We start from the raw sequence: 19,273 nt of genomic DNA, 5'->3' as shown, positions 1-19,273 counted from the left end.
CTTTCAGTTTCGGTTTCGTAGACGCTGGGTGGGTCTGCACTTTTTTATGTATCTTTTGAAAGAAACTGCGTAGGAAGAAACATTTTTCAGCAAAATGGTGGAAAATAAATTCCACATCTAACAAAGCGGAAAACAAAAAATTGACATTTTGAAAAAATTTTCAATTTTGACTCGGCTCACACCTTAAACTGTTCCAATTGTAATCGTGTTGCAAGTTTGAATAACGGTTAAAAATGTTTTAGTAAAACAAGTGGGAAGGTAGACGGTTGTGTGTATTTGCTCGGTGCGAGTACGTTGTATGTAGTGGATGTACTCCTTTCATTGTTTTTCACAGTGTGTTCCATCAGGCATAACTTTGAAGTGCTTGGATGGGTGCTTTTCAAGCCTGCTAGACATGAAATTCCTGCCGTTAATGCATACGGCACGCATTACCAAATCCTGACTGGGAGCTTACCACTGTCGTTGAAAAGAAAAGTGTACAATCATCGCATTCTAGTGGTGCTAACATATGGGACAGAAACTTGGAGGTTAACAAAGAATCTCGAGAACAAGTGAAGGACTGCGCAAAGAGCAATAGAATGAAAAATGCTAGGCCTAATGTTAACAGACAAGAAGAGAGTGGTGTGAATCAGAGAGCAAACAGGGATAGCCAATATTCTAGTTGACATTAAGAGGAAAAAATGGAGCTGGTCAAGCCATGTAATGCATACAATGGATAACCAGTGGACCATTAGAGTTACAGAATGGATACCAAAAGAAGGGAAGCGCAGTCGAGGACGGCATAAAACTAGGTGGGGTGATGAAGTTCGGAAATTTGCAGGCGCAAGTTGGAATCAGCTAGCGCAAGACAGGGGTAATTGGAGATCGCAGGGAGAGGCCTTTGTTCTGCAGTGGACATAAATATAGGCTGACGATGACGTAATGCCCCTGTAGTGAGTTTTCGCATTGAGTCTGTGTTCTGTAAACTTGACAAAAGTCACTAAAGAATGGAAAATTCTTAATCTATTCTGCAGCTGTATGCTTTTTATGAATCTCAGCTGCAATGTATGTATTAAAAAAACAAAAAAGAAAAAAAAACACAGACTTTTCTTTTTTTATATTGCAGAGGCAACGACGCACCGGGTTTTGTGATCGCATGCTCCGCCCAGACAAGTGTTGCCTAGAAATTGAGGTGTGTCGCTTCCTTCTTTCGCCCTTCTTTCTGTGCATGCCATTTCTTTTTTTCGCAATTCTTTCTGCGGCTGTACCCGCTACGCGCGCTGAGAAATGTAATATCTGTGCTCTCGGGGATGCCACACGGTCGCACTTTCCAAGGTCTAGTAACGGCATCGTCCGCGTTTACAGCCAGCTTCCCCCGCCTGTGTTTTTGGCTCGTGAGCGTGTGTAGCTGCTTCCTGCTGGCGTCCATGCTTGCGCGTAACACCACGCTTGTGGAACCCGTCCCCTAGCGATCGTAGCTTCTGCTGCATAGGCACAGAAAGTTGTCCCCGAGTACAGAAAACTTAAAGCCCAAGAGGTGAACAGTCGGCCGGAGTGGTATGCGACAAAACCGCCTCCGCCCACCGTGGGAAGAACCCTGAGTTGGGAGTCTAGCAAGCCCTCTGAGGCAAAGCAGAAAGGAATAAGTTTGAGCATGTGCACAGATATGCCCACAAAGCAGAGAAGGTGCTGCTGGACAATAAAGAGCAGCAATAAATCACTTTATACGGATATTTACTATTTTTATTCCTTCAGAGGTAAAACGTTGACTCTTACTGAAAAAAATTAATGCCGAGCTTTCCCTTCTGAATTTCACACCTAAATCTGAGTGCTGATATGTCAGTGTGACGTCACAAAAGTATTTCCTCGTATTTAGGCCTTTAAGAGCAGGAAGAGAGAGTAAAGCTTAAAACTTTGAGTCCTCGGTTTATTTAGAATGCTCATTCTTTATTAATAATTGAAAAAATACAACAGAGCACCCAAGTATGCACCTGTGTCTTTTTTGCATCTTCTCTGGCTTACCAAGCCTTTCATGATAAGAGTGGCCATTTTGCTACTGCAAAACATTAATTTAGTGATACAGCACAAGTTGATGCTCTGCTTTAGTGTCCCTTTAAATAAATTTGGCAGAGGTTTCCATAGGAACAGAGAGAGCTGACAAATTGCCATTTTTTTTGGAAATGGAGCCGCCAAGAATTTTGGAGTTTCTTGCACAAATGTTGATGGTTCCGTTTGTGGTGGTCTGCAGTATTCATAAAAGTACTGACCACCACGGAACTTAGAGAGCCACAAGGCAGCATCAGTCATTGCCAGAAATAATTTGGCATGCCAGAGCGTGGGCACGCTCATCCTCCAAAGGACACCTAGCCCCATGCTGCGAAAATATGCAGTACTGCCCAAGTTAACAAAGGAAAGGTTTATTTGACCCTGGCAACACCCAACTCTACAAATGCTTGGTCCTGGGTGGCACACGAAGCAAAGGCCTCATGCCAAGGGCGAATTTACAGAACGGGAGTCACTAGAATGGAATGAGTGAGGAAGGCTCCCTGTGGCTATGCTGTGCACTTTCATGGTGACAAAGGGCCTGGTCCAAGATTGTAGGGCAACCTCCATCATGAGTGTTGATGAGTGTTGTCCAGCATAGTGTGACCATGCATGGGCTCTTCGGCTTTGCCTTCAGAGGGGAGCAATGAAAGGCATGCAGGCACAAGGCATTGTAGACAAGCTCAATTTTGTGCGGTTCCCAAAGAGATCGCTGGATGAGAAAAAATGTGTGGACACATCTTCACTATACCAAATCTTCTCAGTGCTTACTCTTTCAGTCACACCTTTTGCACTGTGCATGGTCAGAAGAGCGAAAGTGTAATTCCTGTCAAGAAATGCTCAATGGAACCTGCCGCAGTTGCTCAGTAGTTGTAGTGCTCAGCTGCTGAGCACGAGGTCGTGGGTTTGATTCCTTGGGGCAGCGGCAGCATTTCGATGGGGGCAAAATTTTAAAAAGCCCGTGTATTTATCTGTACACTAAAGAACTCCAATGGTCAAAATTAATCCAGAGCCCTCAACTACATCATCCCTAATAAACGATTGTGCAGTTTCTGAATGCTGAACCTCATTATTTAATTTAATATAAAGGGTATATGTAAATTGATCTACTGGACCTTCTGGAGCAGTGCGACGACTGAGTGGAGGGCACCAGGGGCCCAATAGGCGAACATCTGCATAAAAGTGATGGGGCGTACCCCTATTCTCATGCACTCAAGAGACAAACATCCATGGATGCCTATTTGCATCACTTGGAAAATATTGCTCTGGGTCTAGGTTGGGAGCGTAGTGAGCAGGAGGCTCTTTACTTGTGTTTGGTAGGTGAAGGCTTAAAGGGACACTTAAGAGAAAAAAGATTATTGCCTTTCATGAATACTGAAAAAGCCACTCTTGCCATAAAAGGAGGATTGATAAGTCAGAAAAGACACAAAAATAATAGAACAGTGGCAACACCACCTTGAAATTCCTGCACCACCCAGCCGTGGCGTAATGAATTTTGATGGGGTCTGCTCGGGCCTAATTTATCTTTTACTGGGAAAGCTGGACTACACTGTATTCTGAAAGAACCAGAGACAAACCTTGTTTCAAGAAGATTTATTGAGCTACAACAGTCCAAATGTGAGAAAATATTGTTAAGGAGTGATCTGTACATAGATGAATGCGAGGTTTGACAGAACAATGAAGACGACGATTATGTGGAACACTTTCACGTGCAACACTTCAGCTATCTTGTCCTGCATTTCTGTGCAAATATTTTGTAAATATGCCTTTCGCCTATCTCTCGCCTCCATCACCCTTTGGTGGAGGTGCGGGGTAAATCGCGCCTCGCAACGGAACTTTGCAGCCGTCTGGACAGCAGCCACTTCCCACCTTCATCCCAGTTGCCTTTCCTCATTGCCGATGCTCCTGCAAGGATGAACAGTTGCTCCCCGTCGCCGCGTGGCCTCCAGTCAAGCTTGCGTCCAGGCTGTCGCCCGTTGTCTCGCATGCCGGAGACTCCCTACCCGTTTTATCCCCCTTTAGGCATGCACATATCTATGAGGAAAACTAAAGTGTGCAGCGCCCGGACGAGTTCCACCACAAATACTCTTTCGTCGCTGCCGACGAGACGAAGCCTGTTAGACGCTGATGTTGATGGCGTCACTGTTTCTGCGCTCATCGACACTGGGGCGAACATCTCTATAACGAGCGCAGTTCTTCGTCGTCGCCTTTATAAGGTGCTCACGGCTGCCACCTCCTGCATCCTGCGTGTCGCTGATGGAGGGACTCCTCCCATTCTTGGGATGTGCACCGTTTGTGTCTGTATAGCAGGCCATCTCACTTTTGTTCAATTCGCAATCATTGAGAAGTGCCCCACGACCTAATCCTTGGTTTAGATTTTTGACCAGTCATTCTGTCCTCATTGATTGTGTGGCCTGTGCTATTCGGCTTGAGCTGCCACATCTTACTGATATTCCAGCTGACTTACCACCACGCTTAAGCTCTCGCCGTCACATCAGCTTGCCGTCTCAAGCTGCTACATACGTTACTTTGACGTCTTCGCGCAACATTCCTGATGGCGACTATGTCTTGTCTCCGAATGTTGACATTCTCTTAGCCCGCAAAGTTAGCCTTGCCCAAACCATTATTTCTGGTGCTGACAATACAGTGGTTGTTCCTCTACTCATCGTCAGCCTGTTGAATAAGGTTATCCCTAAAGGCATGTCGCTGGCCTTAATATCTGCGCTGGATCTCTGCAAGATTGCTGCTTTGGATGCTCATGTTTTGACGGCTCCTTGCACTGTCAACTTCGCTCATTCACCTCTCGACGACATGAACAAGATGATGGCTCCTGATCTTACCCAGGTGCAAGCCAAGGATCTCTACTACGTCCTGGCATCCTATCGTGATATCTTTGACTTTGAGAACCACCCGCTAGGTCAAAGATATGTCACGACTCATCAAATCTACACTGTTGACACCAATATTATGTGCCGGCATCCATATCGCATATCCCACACCGAAGGTAAAGTAATTCAGAACATGGTTGGCAAATGATCACAAAAGACGTCATAGAACTTCCCTCTAGCTCGTGGGCTTCCGCTGTCGTTCTCGTGAAAAAATAAGGATAGCAGATGGCTTTTCTGCATTGATTATTGGCATTTGAATAAAGTCACTCATAAAGATGACTACCCTCTGACTCGCATCGATGATGCTTTAGAGTGCCTTCGTGGAGCCCAATATTTTTCATCCATCGGCCTTTGGTCTGGCTATTGGCATATTTCAGTCAACCCCAAGGACCGCGTGAAAACTGCCTCTATTAAACCCAGATGGCCTATACCAAATAAAGGTCCTGCCATTCAAAATCCGTAATACCCCAGCAACGTTAAAATGTATGATTGACTCTCTGCTGCAGAGATAAGTCATCCATCTGTCTATGTTATTTAGGTGATGTCAACGTCTACTCGCCTATGTTTGACAACCCCCTCACCCGTTTATCAGCTGTTCTTGCCCTTTTCCGTAGAGCCACTCTTCAGCTGAACTCTGCCAAGTGCCGTTTCAGGTGACACCAGTTTTCTATGCTCAGCCACCCTGTCAGTGCTGCCGGTGTTCAACCAGACCCTGAACATGTTCTAACAGTGCAACAATTTTGAGTGGCATGCTCACACAAGGACGTCTGGAGTTTTACCGGATTGTATCCCTACTTGCATTGATTTTTCTGGAACTTCGCGGACATCACTCAACCTCTTATTAAACTCTTGAAGAAGGATGTTTCCTTCATGTGGGGCCCTGAACAAACAGCTGCCTTTTCAGCCCTCATTCGTCTTCTTACTACACTGCCAATACTGGCCCACTTCGACCCATCATCGCCTACAGAACTGCACACCAATGGCAGTGGCCATGGAATTGGGGCTGTTCTTGGCCACCAACAAGAGCACAGCAAGGAACCAATAATCAACTATGTCAGTTGCCTTCTTTCATCATGAGAACATGACTTTTCCCTAACAGAGCGCGAGTGCCTGGCTTTAGTGTGGCTGTCACCAAATTCAGGCCTTACATGTATGGACGAAACTTTTCTGTTGTTACTGACCATCACACCCTCTGCTGGCTCTCTCCGCTCACAGACCCGTCTGGCCGTCTCAATCGATGGGCCCTACGGCTCCAAGGATACTGATACTCCTTTGTTGTCCACTACAAGTCTGGACAATTGCACCAGGATGCAGATAGCTTGTCACATCACGCTGTCGAGGCTCCCGACCTCATTGACACTGACAGGATGCCTGCATACTGTCCATCCGTACTTTGAATGATATTCCCACTGAACAGTGACGAGACCCACCTTTACAACTCATCAACTGTCTCAGCTCTCTATCACCAGAACTTTCTGTTCACCTGTTTGAGCTACATGACAATGTTCTGCATTGTAACCTCAACCCAGATAGCCCAGAACTTCTGCTTGTCCTACTTCACCATCTACGCTTCAGTGCTCTGTACCAGCTTCATGACGTACCGACTGCTGGTCACTTAGGTGTCTCTCGTACGTATGACCATGCCCGGCATTGTTTCTTCTGGCCTGGTATGTACTGTTCTGTGCTCTGCTACGTTGGTGCTTGCGAACGCTAACAATGCTGCAAGCACCCTTTAGCGCTGCCTGCTGGCCAGCTACAACTTATTGATATCCCTGCAGAACCATTCTTCCGCTTTGACCTTGACTTTGACCTTACATCCAGCTTGGGAGATGAATGGGTTGCGGTCACGACGGACTATGCCATGCACCTCGCTATCACCAGAGCATTGCTGACAAGCTGTTCTACAGATGTCGGTGATTTTCCGCTCTACGACGAGGCGTGCCTCACCGTCCTCGAGCCTCACCGTCCTCGAGCCTCACCGTCCTCGAGCCTCACCTTCTGTAGCAGGTACTTCCTGTCAAGAGTGGGAGATGACATTCTCCATGCCTGCTCCACTGAAAACAAGCTTACCACCACTTATCATCCACAGACGAACGGACTGACCGAGTGCGTGAACTGAACTCGAACTGAGATGTGGTCCATATATGTTTCACCGGATCACCGTGACTGGGACAGCTCATTACTATTTGTTACTTCTGCATATAATTCCTCATGGATGACATTCTCCATGCCTGCTCCACTGAAAACAAGCTTACCACCACTTATCATCCACAGACGAACGGACTGACCGAGTGCGTGAACTGAACTCGAACTGAGATGTGGTCCATATATGTTTCACCGGATCACCGTGACTGGGACAGCTCATTACTATTTGTTACTTCTGCATATAATTCCTCATGGAATGGCACAGTCGGATATTTGCTGTTTTATTTACTGTTTGGCCGACGTCCTGCATCGTCATTAGACACTCTTTCCTCAACAGCTCACTTATCTATTGACTATGCCAGTGACGTCGTTGATCAAGCAGCTCGTCAACTTGTCCATGTGTCTCTCTGTGTCACAAGTATCGCCCTGAAAACCCATTATGACAGCCGGCACAGAACCGTGCACTTCGTGCCCAGTTCTCCGGTACTCTTATCACCATGCCGCTGCGTTAGCCTACCAGAGAAGCTTTTCTCACTGCGTCAACTACTACGTCAACTCAGTGATGTTAATTATGAAATCGCACCCTGGGCATTGCTTCTTCGACCTCCTTACTGCCGACTGATGCTGTTCATGTGTCTAGACTAAAATTTTTATTGCTCTGCTAGCTCCCCGCCGCCATAGCAAGAGCCTGCGATGGCACTTCCGCAGCTGGAGGGTGATGTTATGGAGTAATTCATATATAGATGATCACAAGGCTTGACAGAACGATGAAGACGATTATGTGGGATGCTTGCGCGTGTGGCACATCAGTCATCTTGCTCTGCGTTTCTTTGTAAATATTTTGTAAATATACTTTTCTCCCATCTCTAGCCTCCGTCACAATATCTTAAAATCCATGATGTCACAGTGACGTACCGGCATTTTGGTTCCGGCGCGAAAGTGAAAAAACAGATGATTGGCCTTTATTTTCCTCTCTGGTAAATTACCTTCTAATGCAAAATTAACAAATAGTCAGCTTTGAAGAAAGACTTAATCAGTCTAAAATGATTTCGTGTTTCTCTTTAGTGTCCCTTTAAGAGTGTTTGGATGAATGCTTGCAGCTGAATTAATAGACTATGATTAAGTTAAGAAAGCACTGCTTCAGAGATTAAAGTTGACCGCAGGGGAATTTTGTGACACTTTTTACCGCATGTGGTACAAGAGTTTACTGAGAAAAAATCCATTGAAATATTACACCCGGAAATCACAAAAACGTCAATGTCAGCTTACAATGCACTTCTTGTCATTATGGAAAAGCCAGATGAATTCAACAGACTCTTTGTAGATTTTATGTCTAAATGATGTATTGGTTATAGACTCTAAAATTATGCAAGGAGTAGATATCTTCACAAAAGTTGCCGGTAAAAAGTGCTTTTCAAAACTTGACCTGGCAAAATTTAGTAAATCCTTATGAAGAAAACAGCTAATGATAAAACAATGTTTTCTTGTATACCCTTTTTCAGCTCAAGTACATGCTCTTGTCTGAAGATGGCTGCAGTGGTATTCTCAACACTCATGTGAAGAGCACTTTATTGTAAGCCAAAATGACTGACTGTACAGTACATTGATGACATTCTGGTCACAATCGACACTTGAAAAAGCACCCGGAATTGTTATAATTACTTACACATAAAGATTTCACTAAGCCACTATAACTTGTACATGTTTATTTAAATGTTCCTCTCTTCATATTCTTCAGGAGAATGAGAAGAGGAATGTATAAATAAATGGGTTCAAGTTACAGTGCCCTAATGAAATCTTTACATTTACAGGGTGCCAAATCAGCATCAAGCTGACAAACCGCGAGTTTTTGTGGTTTTCCATCTATTTCACCTTTGAGTCATGAATTGGGCATGGTGCATATAGTGAAAGAGGACACAGTAGAGAAGATAACAAGCCGCAAATCCACTAGAACCATTCCCAGGCTTGACCCAACATTACAGGAATTTCATTCCATGTAACATTGAGATGGCCAATTCTGTGATGTAACCAGCCACTTCACCAGCCACTTCGAGTAGTTCAGTAATGCTAAGCTGACCAATGCCAGAGTAATGTGATGGAGCCTTGCACTACAAAAATATAGGAACACCTCAAGGAAAAAGAAAATGTCAGATTTCAAAATTCTTGTTTGGGAGATTTTGCTAGTTTTTTTTTTTTTCTTGTACTTTTTCCTGTTTAGCATAATGAGCTTTTGCTCTGTAAAGTGTGCAAGAAAATATGTAGTAATGGTCATGTGTACCAAAGTGAAGTTTGTGCGTGAGCCACAACAGCTCAAATAAAGAATGAAAAATGCATAAGGAACTATGCAGCGAAAAGGACACAAGAACATGTAGCAGAAGAAACCCAGCTAGCTATGACCTGGGACAGCATGTTCACCTTTGGGCTGGGCCACATGGGCATCAGAGCCGCCAACGCTGAATCAGCACTATGGCTTCAGGGAACTTTGGTAAATATCATAGAACTATTTCTTTCTTCTTTTCCCAGCTGACTGAAAATGCTACACTTCCAGCAGCATGTTTAGTTGTTCTTGTTAGCCGACTTGTATGCATATTTCTCTGCTGCATGTTCCTTTGTATTTGTTGTGCATTCATTGCCCCTATTGACCCTTTTCCCGGTGCTCCCGTGGGCGCTGCCATGTTTGATCACGTGGTGACGCGTCCATTTCTTGCCTCAGCTACCTCTGTTGCCTCCATGCTTACAATGCCAGCGCGTAGCACCGGTGCGGTGCACCAAACCTCCGTTTCGAGGCATATCGCAGACGGTGACTGCGTGGACGACACAATGCTTTGGCCACAGCTTTAGAGGGCATGTAAGTGAGTGCTTTCAGAGCTCATTACGCCTTGTCCAAACGGCACGAGCAGCGTATATGGTGCTTGTACTAAAAGCGGGGCTAGAAATTTATTCGAACTTGTTCAAACTTTCCGCTTATGAATTAAATCAGGATTAGTGTGCGCTTCGTTCTTTATTTGGCAAACATTTTGAAGCAGCGGCTTTTCATGTTTCTGCAGCTCAGTAAAGTTCCTCGGTCCGGCCACTATGTGATTGTTTATTTTCAGCCTAATCGCTCGCGGGTGTGCTCTGCTGCGATATATTTGTTCTTGCTACACAAAAAGCTTGGAATGTAAGTGTTCTGTACTTTGTAGTAGCTAGTAGCAAAGAAGTATTGATGTTAGTCCCTCGCTTACTTTGTGGACCGTCACGAAACGTTCAGCTTCCAACATTCATGTCTTGTCGGTGTAGTTGTCGTCACTCCTGCTTCAGCACATTGATTCAAGTGTGCGCCCATTCACTTATTATTGATACGTTGGCGATAGGGTGGGCGTAAGTTTGTGTGCGAGTAGGGGTGGATGCGTGTAAATAACGTGCAAGAAACTTACTATTCAAATATGTGGTGCTACTTCCTTTTGTAACAAGTGGTACTCACTATTAAGTACCGACGTTCCGGAGAAGTCCTGTCTTTGGAGGTTAGCTATACAGCGCAGGCAGATGAATTATCTTTTTTTATCCTCGAGGAAAGCCATGCATCGCGAAGGACCGACAACACCGGCAGGTCCTTATGTAGCAGTGGCGACACAGGTTGATTCCATTCCTTAATTAGCGAATCACTATTTTTGCAGCTAACTACCGCACACATCTTCTCTTTATCGTTGCACATTTTGCAGCATGAATTGGGCACAGTGCATTAGCAAACACCCAGTTGCACTGCCGACAGCTGATCGCGCAGTAGCAAGGCGGCAGAAGCAGTAATGGTTTCGTATTCGTGCGCATCCGCTGAGGCAACGTATGGCGCGCCGCTGAAAGCGCCATCTCGTTCCTCTAGAGCAAACTGCTCCGCGAAAAGGGTCAATAAGTGTTTCTCGTGGGCAACCAGTTCCTATGTAGTGCCTTACATCTTGAGACCATGGCAACGTATAATATCTACTTGGTTCTTCCAGCATCAAACTTGTGAAGGCTATTTATAGGGGCACAGAAAAAAGAGCATCCTTTTCGAGGTTTGTTGCTTGTGAGTGTGATGAGAAACACTCAAGTACACGTATAACTGGCAAGTCATCTATTATGTACTCCCTTTCATTTTCACTTAGTTTGCGATAAGTGGGAGGAACCAGCTCGGCATAGTCTTGATTGGTTACTTTCAGGGATGACGTAACAGCCACAACGGCTTCTCATTGGAAAAAATAGGCATCCAAACGATAAATGCATACTGAAAGTGATAACTCTAAATGTGACTGCCCAACAATATGACCCTAGGAGTGTAAACATGAAACTATGGAAGCATGTCAATGATGTGAAGTCCAAAGGTTCATTGCCATAAGCATCAAATGAAAAAGCGAGAATTGGGAATGTCTATGTGCTCTTTCTACTTTCACACACCAGTTGTCTTGTCTCTGCCATGATGACCAATCAGCATGTGGCACCCATAATGAACGCCTTCGATGTGAGGCACTGTACTTGCCACTTGCATCAGTGCCTATAACTACAGTGTTTTCTTCTTCTACCTCTTGAAGTGTGCCATTTAGCATACTCCTTTAACATCATTTCACAAGAATTCAGTTTGGTTGTAGTCTGCAAACAATTCTTGATAGCAACCACCATTAAAATTCATAAGGAAATGCTGCCACATCACACTGTGTGACATACAAAGACCTACTGTTTGCAGTGCAAATCATGTTGGTGTCATAGCTGAAAAGTTAAGTCTTCCCAAGCCGTAGGCCCTCAATTCAAATCAAGTGGGTGCCACAAAATTTTATTTTCTTTAATCTTACGGAGTCTTTTGACAATCTCGGCCACAGAGGTGAAGCAGCACCCTTATGCTATCTTTTGTGTAATTCAGGAGCTACCAAGCTGACTAGTGTGAAAATGTGCCCACATGCAATTAAGAACATAAAAAGGTTTTACCACAGCAAAAATGTCATGCTCTTAATGGCATGTGACTACATTTTGCATGAAGGTTTTGTTCTGGCAACACCTTCATGCAAAAAAGTAGCATGAGAGATGATGGAAGGATTTCGTTTCATTATCTGGGAAGCTGATGATAGTGTTTGTGAAGCCTCAGTGGCATATTGTGATTATTTGGTCCATGCTAGATTTAACGTAAAAATACGCATCAGCTAGCCCAACTACAACTTCTACTGAAGCTTGTCAATGGTTGCTTATGTATGCTTGCATAAATGTCCCATGGTTGTAGCAGAATGTGCATGTTCTTTGTAGTAAACACCTTTCTGCTGCTAGTGGTATCGCTGTTTGCAGACTTGTCTCTCCGTGTTCATCCTGGATGCATTGATTGAGTGATGATTCGCAGCAGTCATGAAGAAGAGGAGACAGCAATGCGAGTGCATAAAATTAACGATTGCTGGATTACGCATGAGGAAGAAGCTGCCCCAATGACTTGACATTCCACAACCTACTGGGATAAAACCAAAGCGCACCATGATAAGCCTGATCCTCTGCTTTCTTCTACTGCGTAGTGCCCTAAGCTGCCATCAAACTCATTTCATAAAGAATTACCAAGGAATTTTTTCCACAGTTATAGCTACTGTGCACCTGCTTGCCTGCTTGTTAAACATGTCAGACATTTTGGCCCAAATATGCAAAATTTGCTTTACTTTCACTATCCAGAAGTTCTTTCATGCAGGAAGCTAGATAACGTGATACCATAAATAGCAGTACTTAAGCAACAAAATTGCATCTTTCACACATTAGTGCACCCTTCTCAGCAATGGCATGCCGCTACGAGATATGCTCCTTGCTCCATGTAGCTGTGCTATTCATCAATAAAGTATGCTGTCAACAATACAAGCATCTGCTGCCTATAGCGGTTGAAGTGCACTCACAATCCACGAAATAAATGAGAGCAGAGTGTGCCACTTGTTCAATGTTTCACACACACACTACGAACGACTTCATATGTAAATGCACGAGAGCCTGAATCACAGCTTTGGGTGGCAAATAAGACTAACTATGATGGCTTTCCAGAAAGCTTGTGCTGTGCCACAAAGGCTGAGTAAAACAGCAGGTAAGCTTTTCTTATGGAAATGAGTACATTTTAACTTCGGTAATGAGGCTTATTGTTACCTTTGCATGACTTCTGTACAGCTGGTCAAGCATTCTGAGACCAGTGAAAGATGCGATGAATTATGATGCGCATGTGACAACCCCCTTATTGTTTTCCCACCAAGGGTGCTGAGAAATGTCTCTGACCTTTCTGCAGGCATCACCAGCCAGGTCCTGTTTGTAGCAGGATGTTGAAAGCATTCCGTCGTTGCTAACACAATGCAAGTTGTTGTTGTTGTTTGGTGGTGGCACTTGCTCTGGGCTGTGCTCTTCTCTCATGCAGGCTGTGCTCGGTGACGAGCACACTGGCAATGTGGTGGGAGGACTCAAATCAAGGGCAACTAAAATGGCAAGAAAGAAAAAAAAAAGAGGAGGGGGGGGCACGGCTTTTGGCATTACAAAACTAAAAGGAAAAATAAATACTCAAACAACCAATTAGAAAAGCAGGTATGTGGTGAGAACAGGAACCCTGATTATTGCAGCTAGTAAGACCCCACCATTTCAAATCCTCACTGGAGACAAAATGTGTCCCCAGCAATGCACTGCAATTAGCATGTCAAAGGTGTTTCACTGAACGCGGCCTCTGCCAAGGCAGACCCCTTGATGTGGCTGTGTTTGTCAACATCAAGTTGCAGAACTACCGAGTGTCGCAATAATAGGAGTGCTAGATACACACCACTCTTCCTGCTCAACAGCTGGCTGATCTCCGCTTGAATTTTACACAGAGGTACCATTTTGCATGAACTTGAGTTTAATACCATGTTTGCGGGCATTATTTACCAGTATTGGTTATGGTAAATTTGAAGTTGTCCTTGCCTGTAGCAAGTACTCTAAAAAAATTTCAGTTGCACTGCAATGGAATGGTGAAAAGAAATTTTGAAAAAAATAAAAGAAAAATTTGTAAAAAAGAAACCCTACCACACTATGGTCAGAGCATGGTTCCGAGCATAGTACAAGGTGCTTTTTCAAGCTGGCAATTATGGGAAAAGTAAAGCATCATATTGATGCAAACACGGTGAAGTAGAGAGATGGAAAATGAAGTAGACCAGCCTCAAATTTGAGTGACATACAAGAATGAATAACTTCTGAACCACAAAACTGCAGCACCAAGAGCGCCTATGAAAAGACATGCTCTTACAAAACATTTAAGGTGTGGCCCAGCTGCTTCAAAACTGTATTTAAAAAAAGAAGAGGAATCAATATCTCCTTACAAACATATTTTCAACATAGTACAAGGCCTTGCGAGACAGCACAGATTGTTTCAGCAAATAAAAGGGGAGAACCAACGTGATGGAAGAAAGCAGAGACAGACGACAAGGGTAAACAATTTATTATAAAATGTGTTCTAAGTCAGTGGCACAACAGTATGCAGCTAATTTTTTTCATGTACGGCATGCCCATAGGAAACCAGAAATTTAAGTCCTCCATTAAAACTTTAATGGTGAGGCTGGTAACCAAGAAGTGCCTAATATGCAAATGACTAGTATCCTCTGAAACTCCCCTAGCGGGGCGTTTCTCTAGAACAGCAAACCAAAGTGCTATGGCCAGTTGAATATACTAATGCTAATGCACCACTAATTCGTATCCATTTGCCTATTAGCAGCGACTGCTTTGACATGCTGCAAATGAATACAATTAGTGTAGTACAACATTCTAAACATGCCAGCCCTACAAGCAATGTCATTAACAATGCCAGAGAGAACAGATGGCTGCAGAAGACTCAATGTCCCCTCTAACAGAGTATTTATTAGATGTGTGGGGCAGTGGTCAACGCTCTGTTGTGCTTGGTGTCATGGTGGTGCACCATGAGCCTAGACACCCATGGCAGTGTCATTGCATACAGAGAAGGTGAAGAAGGTCACAACTGCAGGCTTAAATGTTACAGACATGCTGCAGCAACAGAAGTGCGACTTAACAGAAAGGACATAGCAGAAATGTTTGACTTATTGCGCTGAGGCGATGCAAATCAAATGACAACTGCACCAGCCTGTACATTTCCCAAGAAAAATGACAAGCACAGAAATGAATGAAAGCATCATGATGGACAATCCTTTTAGTACCATCAGTGACTACTGTCTTTTTCACATAAAAGCCTGGTAGAGAAAAGAAAGATCACAGCAAAACTAGTTAGCGAACCAACATGGCACAAAAAGAGTTGTGCATGCCAAACTGACATCATTTGCAGGAAGAAAGCCTGATAGCAAAAATGAATGTGTACAATACAGACATATAATACAGAAATGCCTAGAAAATGTCGCTGCTGTAATGAACTGTAGTATCCAGGTCATGCCGAAAAAATGCATGATGCTCTTATTTTAAAACAATTATACTCTGGTCAAATTGGCAAATTTGATGTCATTCTTATTGCACCTGGCATTTGAAGGCTGTCACAGGCTGAGGAAGTACAGTAATCCTTGCTGGAGCATGCACTCGACAGCAAATGCATTCAGTGGATATCCAGCTTCCAAAAAACAAAAACAAAAGCAGTGGAACAGCAGTTGCAAGAATAAAGACAAAAGCAGCAAAAAAATGCGTTTTGTTTTTCTGCACAATTATTGTTCCAGTTGACATGTAGCCCTTTCAATGCTCACTTCTAACGGCTGCCGCTACCACATCTGACATGATGTAGTTCGTCATTTTTCCTGTCTGTATCAAAGCAAACTAGAAAATGACTCGGGTGTGCAACGGTGTTGCCGTCCAAAAAGTTTCACTGTATGTCATTCAAGGTGCATTTTTTTGATAATAAGAAGCAACATTAGTGACACCTTTCTGAAAACTAGCAATAATTTTCAGTGCTTTTTGTAGCAACAATCGCCTCTGCAATCTATCCCAAGTGAAACTTTGTTCACTCACTGTTTATTGTTGATGGTGTTCCTTAAGCAAAGTGCAGTCATTCATAGTGACATTAAATCTGCCCATCTGACTGGACTGACAAGATTGTAGCATATAGAGCAGGTCACAACACTAGCTGCCTCACAAGTAAAAGAAAAACTGTGTCTGTCGACTAGTTTCAACAAGGTGAAAAACTGAAAGGTTACAATGTCTATGTAGACTAGAAACATGCACCTACGATGCAAAAGAAAGAAAGAACATAAATTGCATGATTATACTTGTATAAGGCCAACTGATGTGCAGGGATGAAGCTCGCTGCACACACAGCTCGTGGTGATGACACAACCATGGAACTTCTCACCCATCAGTTGGAGTTCATGCTGTGATTTTGAAATGCAGCTTCTGCTGGTGAGCTGATAGCTGTGGTGTAGCTGGTTACTTTCAATATTCTTTTCTTGTGTTTTTGTTTTAGGTCTCCACCGATACTGACAGCATATGCCACCTGTTGTGTGCTGTCATGGTGTCAGCACTGCCAGTGCCATAGCTTCCCCGTTTATGCACGAAAATTGAAGTGTGGTTAACTTATTCTACTAACAGCTCATGTTTTTTCACCAAGCAAGCCCTGAATAAATTCTAATATATTGTCTGCCAGCACTGCATTAGACCATTGTGTGACACATCCACTGTGGACTTTCATTTAAGAAGTCTCTATTCCTGATTGCCATGACCCAGCAATGGATCAGTAGTGGCCATAATATTTAGGCATGATTAGATATCCTTCATTCCAATCGCAACCTTATTTGGTGCAGCCGAGTCACTGTCGTCTTAATGGACTCGACCCAGACATGTAACTGAAGTTGCTGCCTACCATCAAGAGAAGTTCCGCAAGGTTGCTGCGCAGGTCACCACTAGCTGTGGCATTCACTTGGCACTAGCAACACATTACTGCTCAAGCACAGGCAGTCTGAAGTGCAAGGAATGTGTTCTACTTGAGACTACAAACATGTGTTGTACATCTGCCCATTATACGCAGCACTAACGCAATCACTGGCACAGCATTAGTTGAATTTTAACAATCAACCTTCATCCGAAAAGGTTCTCTTGGGATATTGGCCAAACCCTCGCTATAAGCGAGATGTTCTAAAGGCTATTATCAAATTCCTGCGTGAGTATGGCTTGGATTAGAAACTTTGCTGTCGAGGCTTATTCAAACCACCATTTTCATCCTAATCATTATAAATGTAGAGTCGCTGGTCAAAACTTTCACCCTATCAGCTTTTCCACCAGCCTTCCTTATCATCCATTATAAATGCTTGCAAGAACTCGGCTTTTGCACAACAGGACAGACCTGCACACTATGTTACACAGCAGAGGACTGCCAGTGAACTGCCACACAGTGAATGTATTACAGCTGGCTCATAGCAGCCAGATTCAACTGTGCAATGCTCTCTTTTCTTTTTAGCACAGCAAAAAATTATGAAGGTGATGCTCCCATGATTATCCATCTGTAAGCCCAATACAGTTAAACCCGGATATAACAAATTTCAATATATAAGGAAATTTTCGATATAACAAACTATTTAACTTTTTTTAAGTTCTTGTACACAGAACACAATGCATTTAGAAGCTCAATATAACGAAGTGTGTTTAGACACAATTTCAATATAACGAAATTTCACTGTCACCGCGAAAGAGTACCAAGACAATAAATGGAAACTTCCGCGGATGCAGATGGTCAAATGGTTGAATTACAAGGGCTCAAATCGCACAAATTGCTCTGAAATCGCACGCTGCGCAACCAAGAATGACCTCCGAAACTGAGCAGCGTCAGGTGCTGTATAAAGTCCAAGTGCAATAAGATCCTATTGTGCCCCACGCGCTGTATGCTTAGGGTGCAAGTGAAAGCATGTGAGGGCGAGCCGAGAAATATGGTGGCTTGATGAGTGCTGTCTTCCCGCATGAGCAAGGGGAAAGGGAGGGAGCGGAGCAAGCTCGCTGTAATGTGATCAAGTGTGCAGGGAGGAGGAAAAGGGGGAGAGAGGGTAGGTTGGAGCGCATCTTCTTTTCTAGTGCGGCCACGGCTGCTCATGGCTGAGCACATATGCAGCCTGCTTTCTTGCTTTTTCTGGCTGCCAGATAATTCAGAAAATTTTGAGGCCCTTTCTGTGTAAGAAAAATTTATCGGCGACTGTTCTTGTTTGAATAAAAGGTCAAATTTAAATGTAACGAAATTTCGATATCATGAAGTAAACTGCCGATTTTACAGACTTCGTTATATAGAAGTTTAACTGTATATTCTTTTAAACAATATTGTTATACGTAGGTTACTTGCACATGATGTACACTCAACAGTGAACCAGAAATTGCTTAAATGTGCAAGAAGGACTCAAACGTATACATATACCATGTCAAAATTACGAGACCGAAAGCACGCTTCAACTGCTGGCGCAGTCTTTACAAGGCTCTTGGTCTTTATACTTGAGAGCATTCTAATGATGCGAAAGATTAACTGTCTAGGGAAAAACAGTGAAAGAGACACTGTCTAAGGCTCCACTTGCTCAAATATTGCATAGCTCGTGTTCATTCAAGTGCACAGCCAGTGACGTAGTTTTCTACACTTTGGCCAGCACAGACAGCAACATGTGTGGCTGTAATGTGACCTTTTAAAGATGTTCTGGTCATTGACCAAGCAAAAGATGATATATGACTTGGCCAGTGAACGGAAATTCATCTTCAATATGTTTCCTGACCACAAAAATTTTTGTCAGACCCTTTACAACAATGTGACCTTTTACCTGGCAGGTCAACACACGGATATTGCTACGAGGATTAGGGCAGTCTTAACACTATAAAATCAACAAACGGACAATGAGCTAAAATGCCCACATTTGACATTAAATGTTCTCAGTGTTCACAACTTGAAGTGTCATGACTTTAAAGCACTAAAGATCATGTATGTCCTTGTTTCACACATTTATAAAACATCACCTGATTAAACAAATTTGTGAGCCTATAAACCTCTCAATTCACAAGACCTAAATTACGTCACAGCAAAATTTGCAATCTTTCCTTGAGTCCTGTCTATCGTCACCACTGGAACATGGATGAGTAACTTATCTCATTAAAATTGCACCAACAACAGACCAGAACTGAAATCAAAATGACCGAAAAACTCAAGCATATTTTACACCATCCCTCAATACACGAGCCAGATATATTTCCCATATTCAAGACAGCGCAGGTGCAAGGTGTAAAATGGAGCAACCATCCAGATGTGGCTGGTGAGGTATGCACAG

General features: G+C 43.5%; 1 protein-coding gene across 1 annotated transcript in view; it reads right to left on the bottom strand.

Moving 5' to 3' along the window:
- Nucleotides 1-19,273, bottom strand: part of LOC119443034 (FERM, ARHGEF and pleckstrin domain-containing protein 2-like) — a 128,821-nt gene that overhangs the window by 59,254 nt on the left and 50,294 nt on the right. Inside the window, exon 10 of the mRNA XM_037708160.2 lies at nucleotides 13,293-13,486. Within this exon, the coding sequence (XP_037564088.1) occupies nucleotides 13,293-13,486 (194 nt within the window). The remainder of the gene's footprint in view (nucleotides 1-13,292; nucleotides 13,487-19,273) is intronic.

This window comes from Dermacentor silvarum, chromosome 2 (assembly GCF_013339745.2).
Source record: "Dermacentor silvarum isolate Dsil-2018 chromosome 2, BIME_Dsil_1.4, whole genome shotgun sequence".
Taxonomy (NCBI): domain Eukaryota; kingdom Metazoa; phylum Arthropoda; class Arachnida; order Ixodida; family Ixodidae; genus Dermacentor; species Dermacentor silvarum.
The sequence above is the reverse complement of the archived record's forward strand: the minus strand, read 5'-3'. Positions and strand labels throughout refer to the sequence as shown.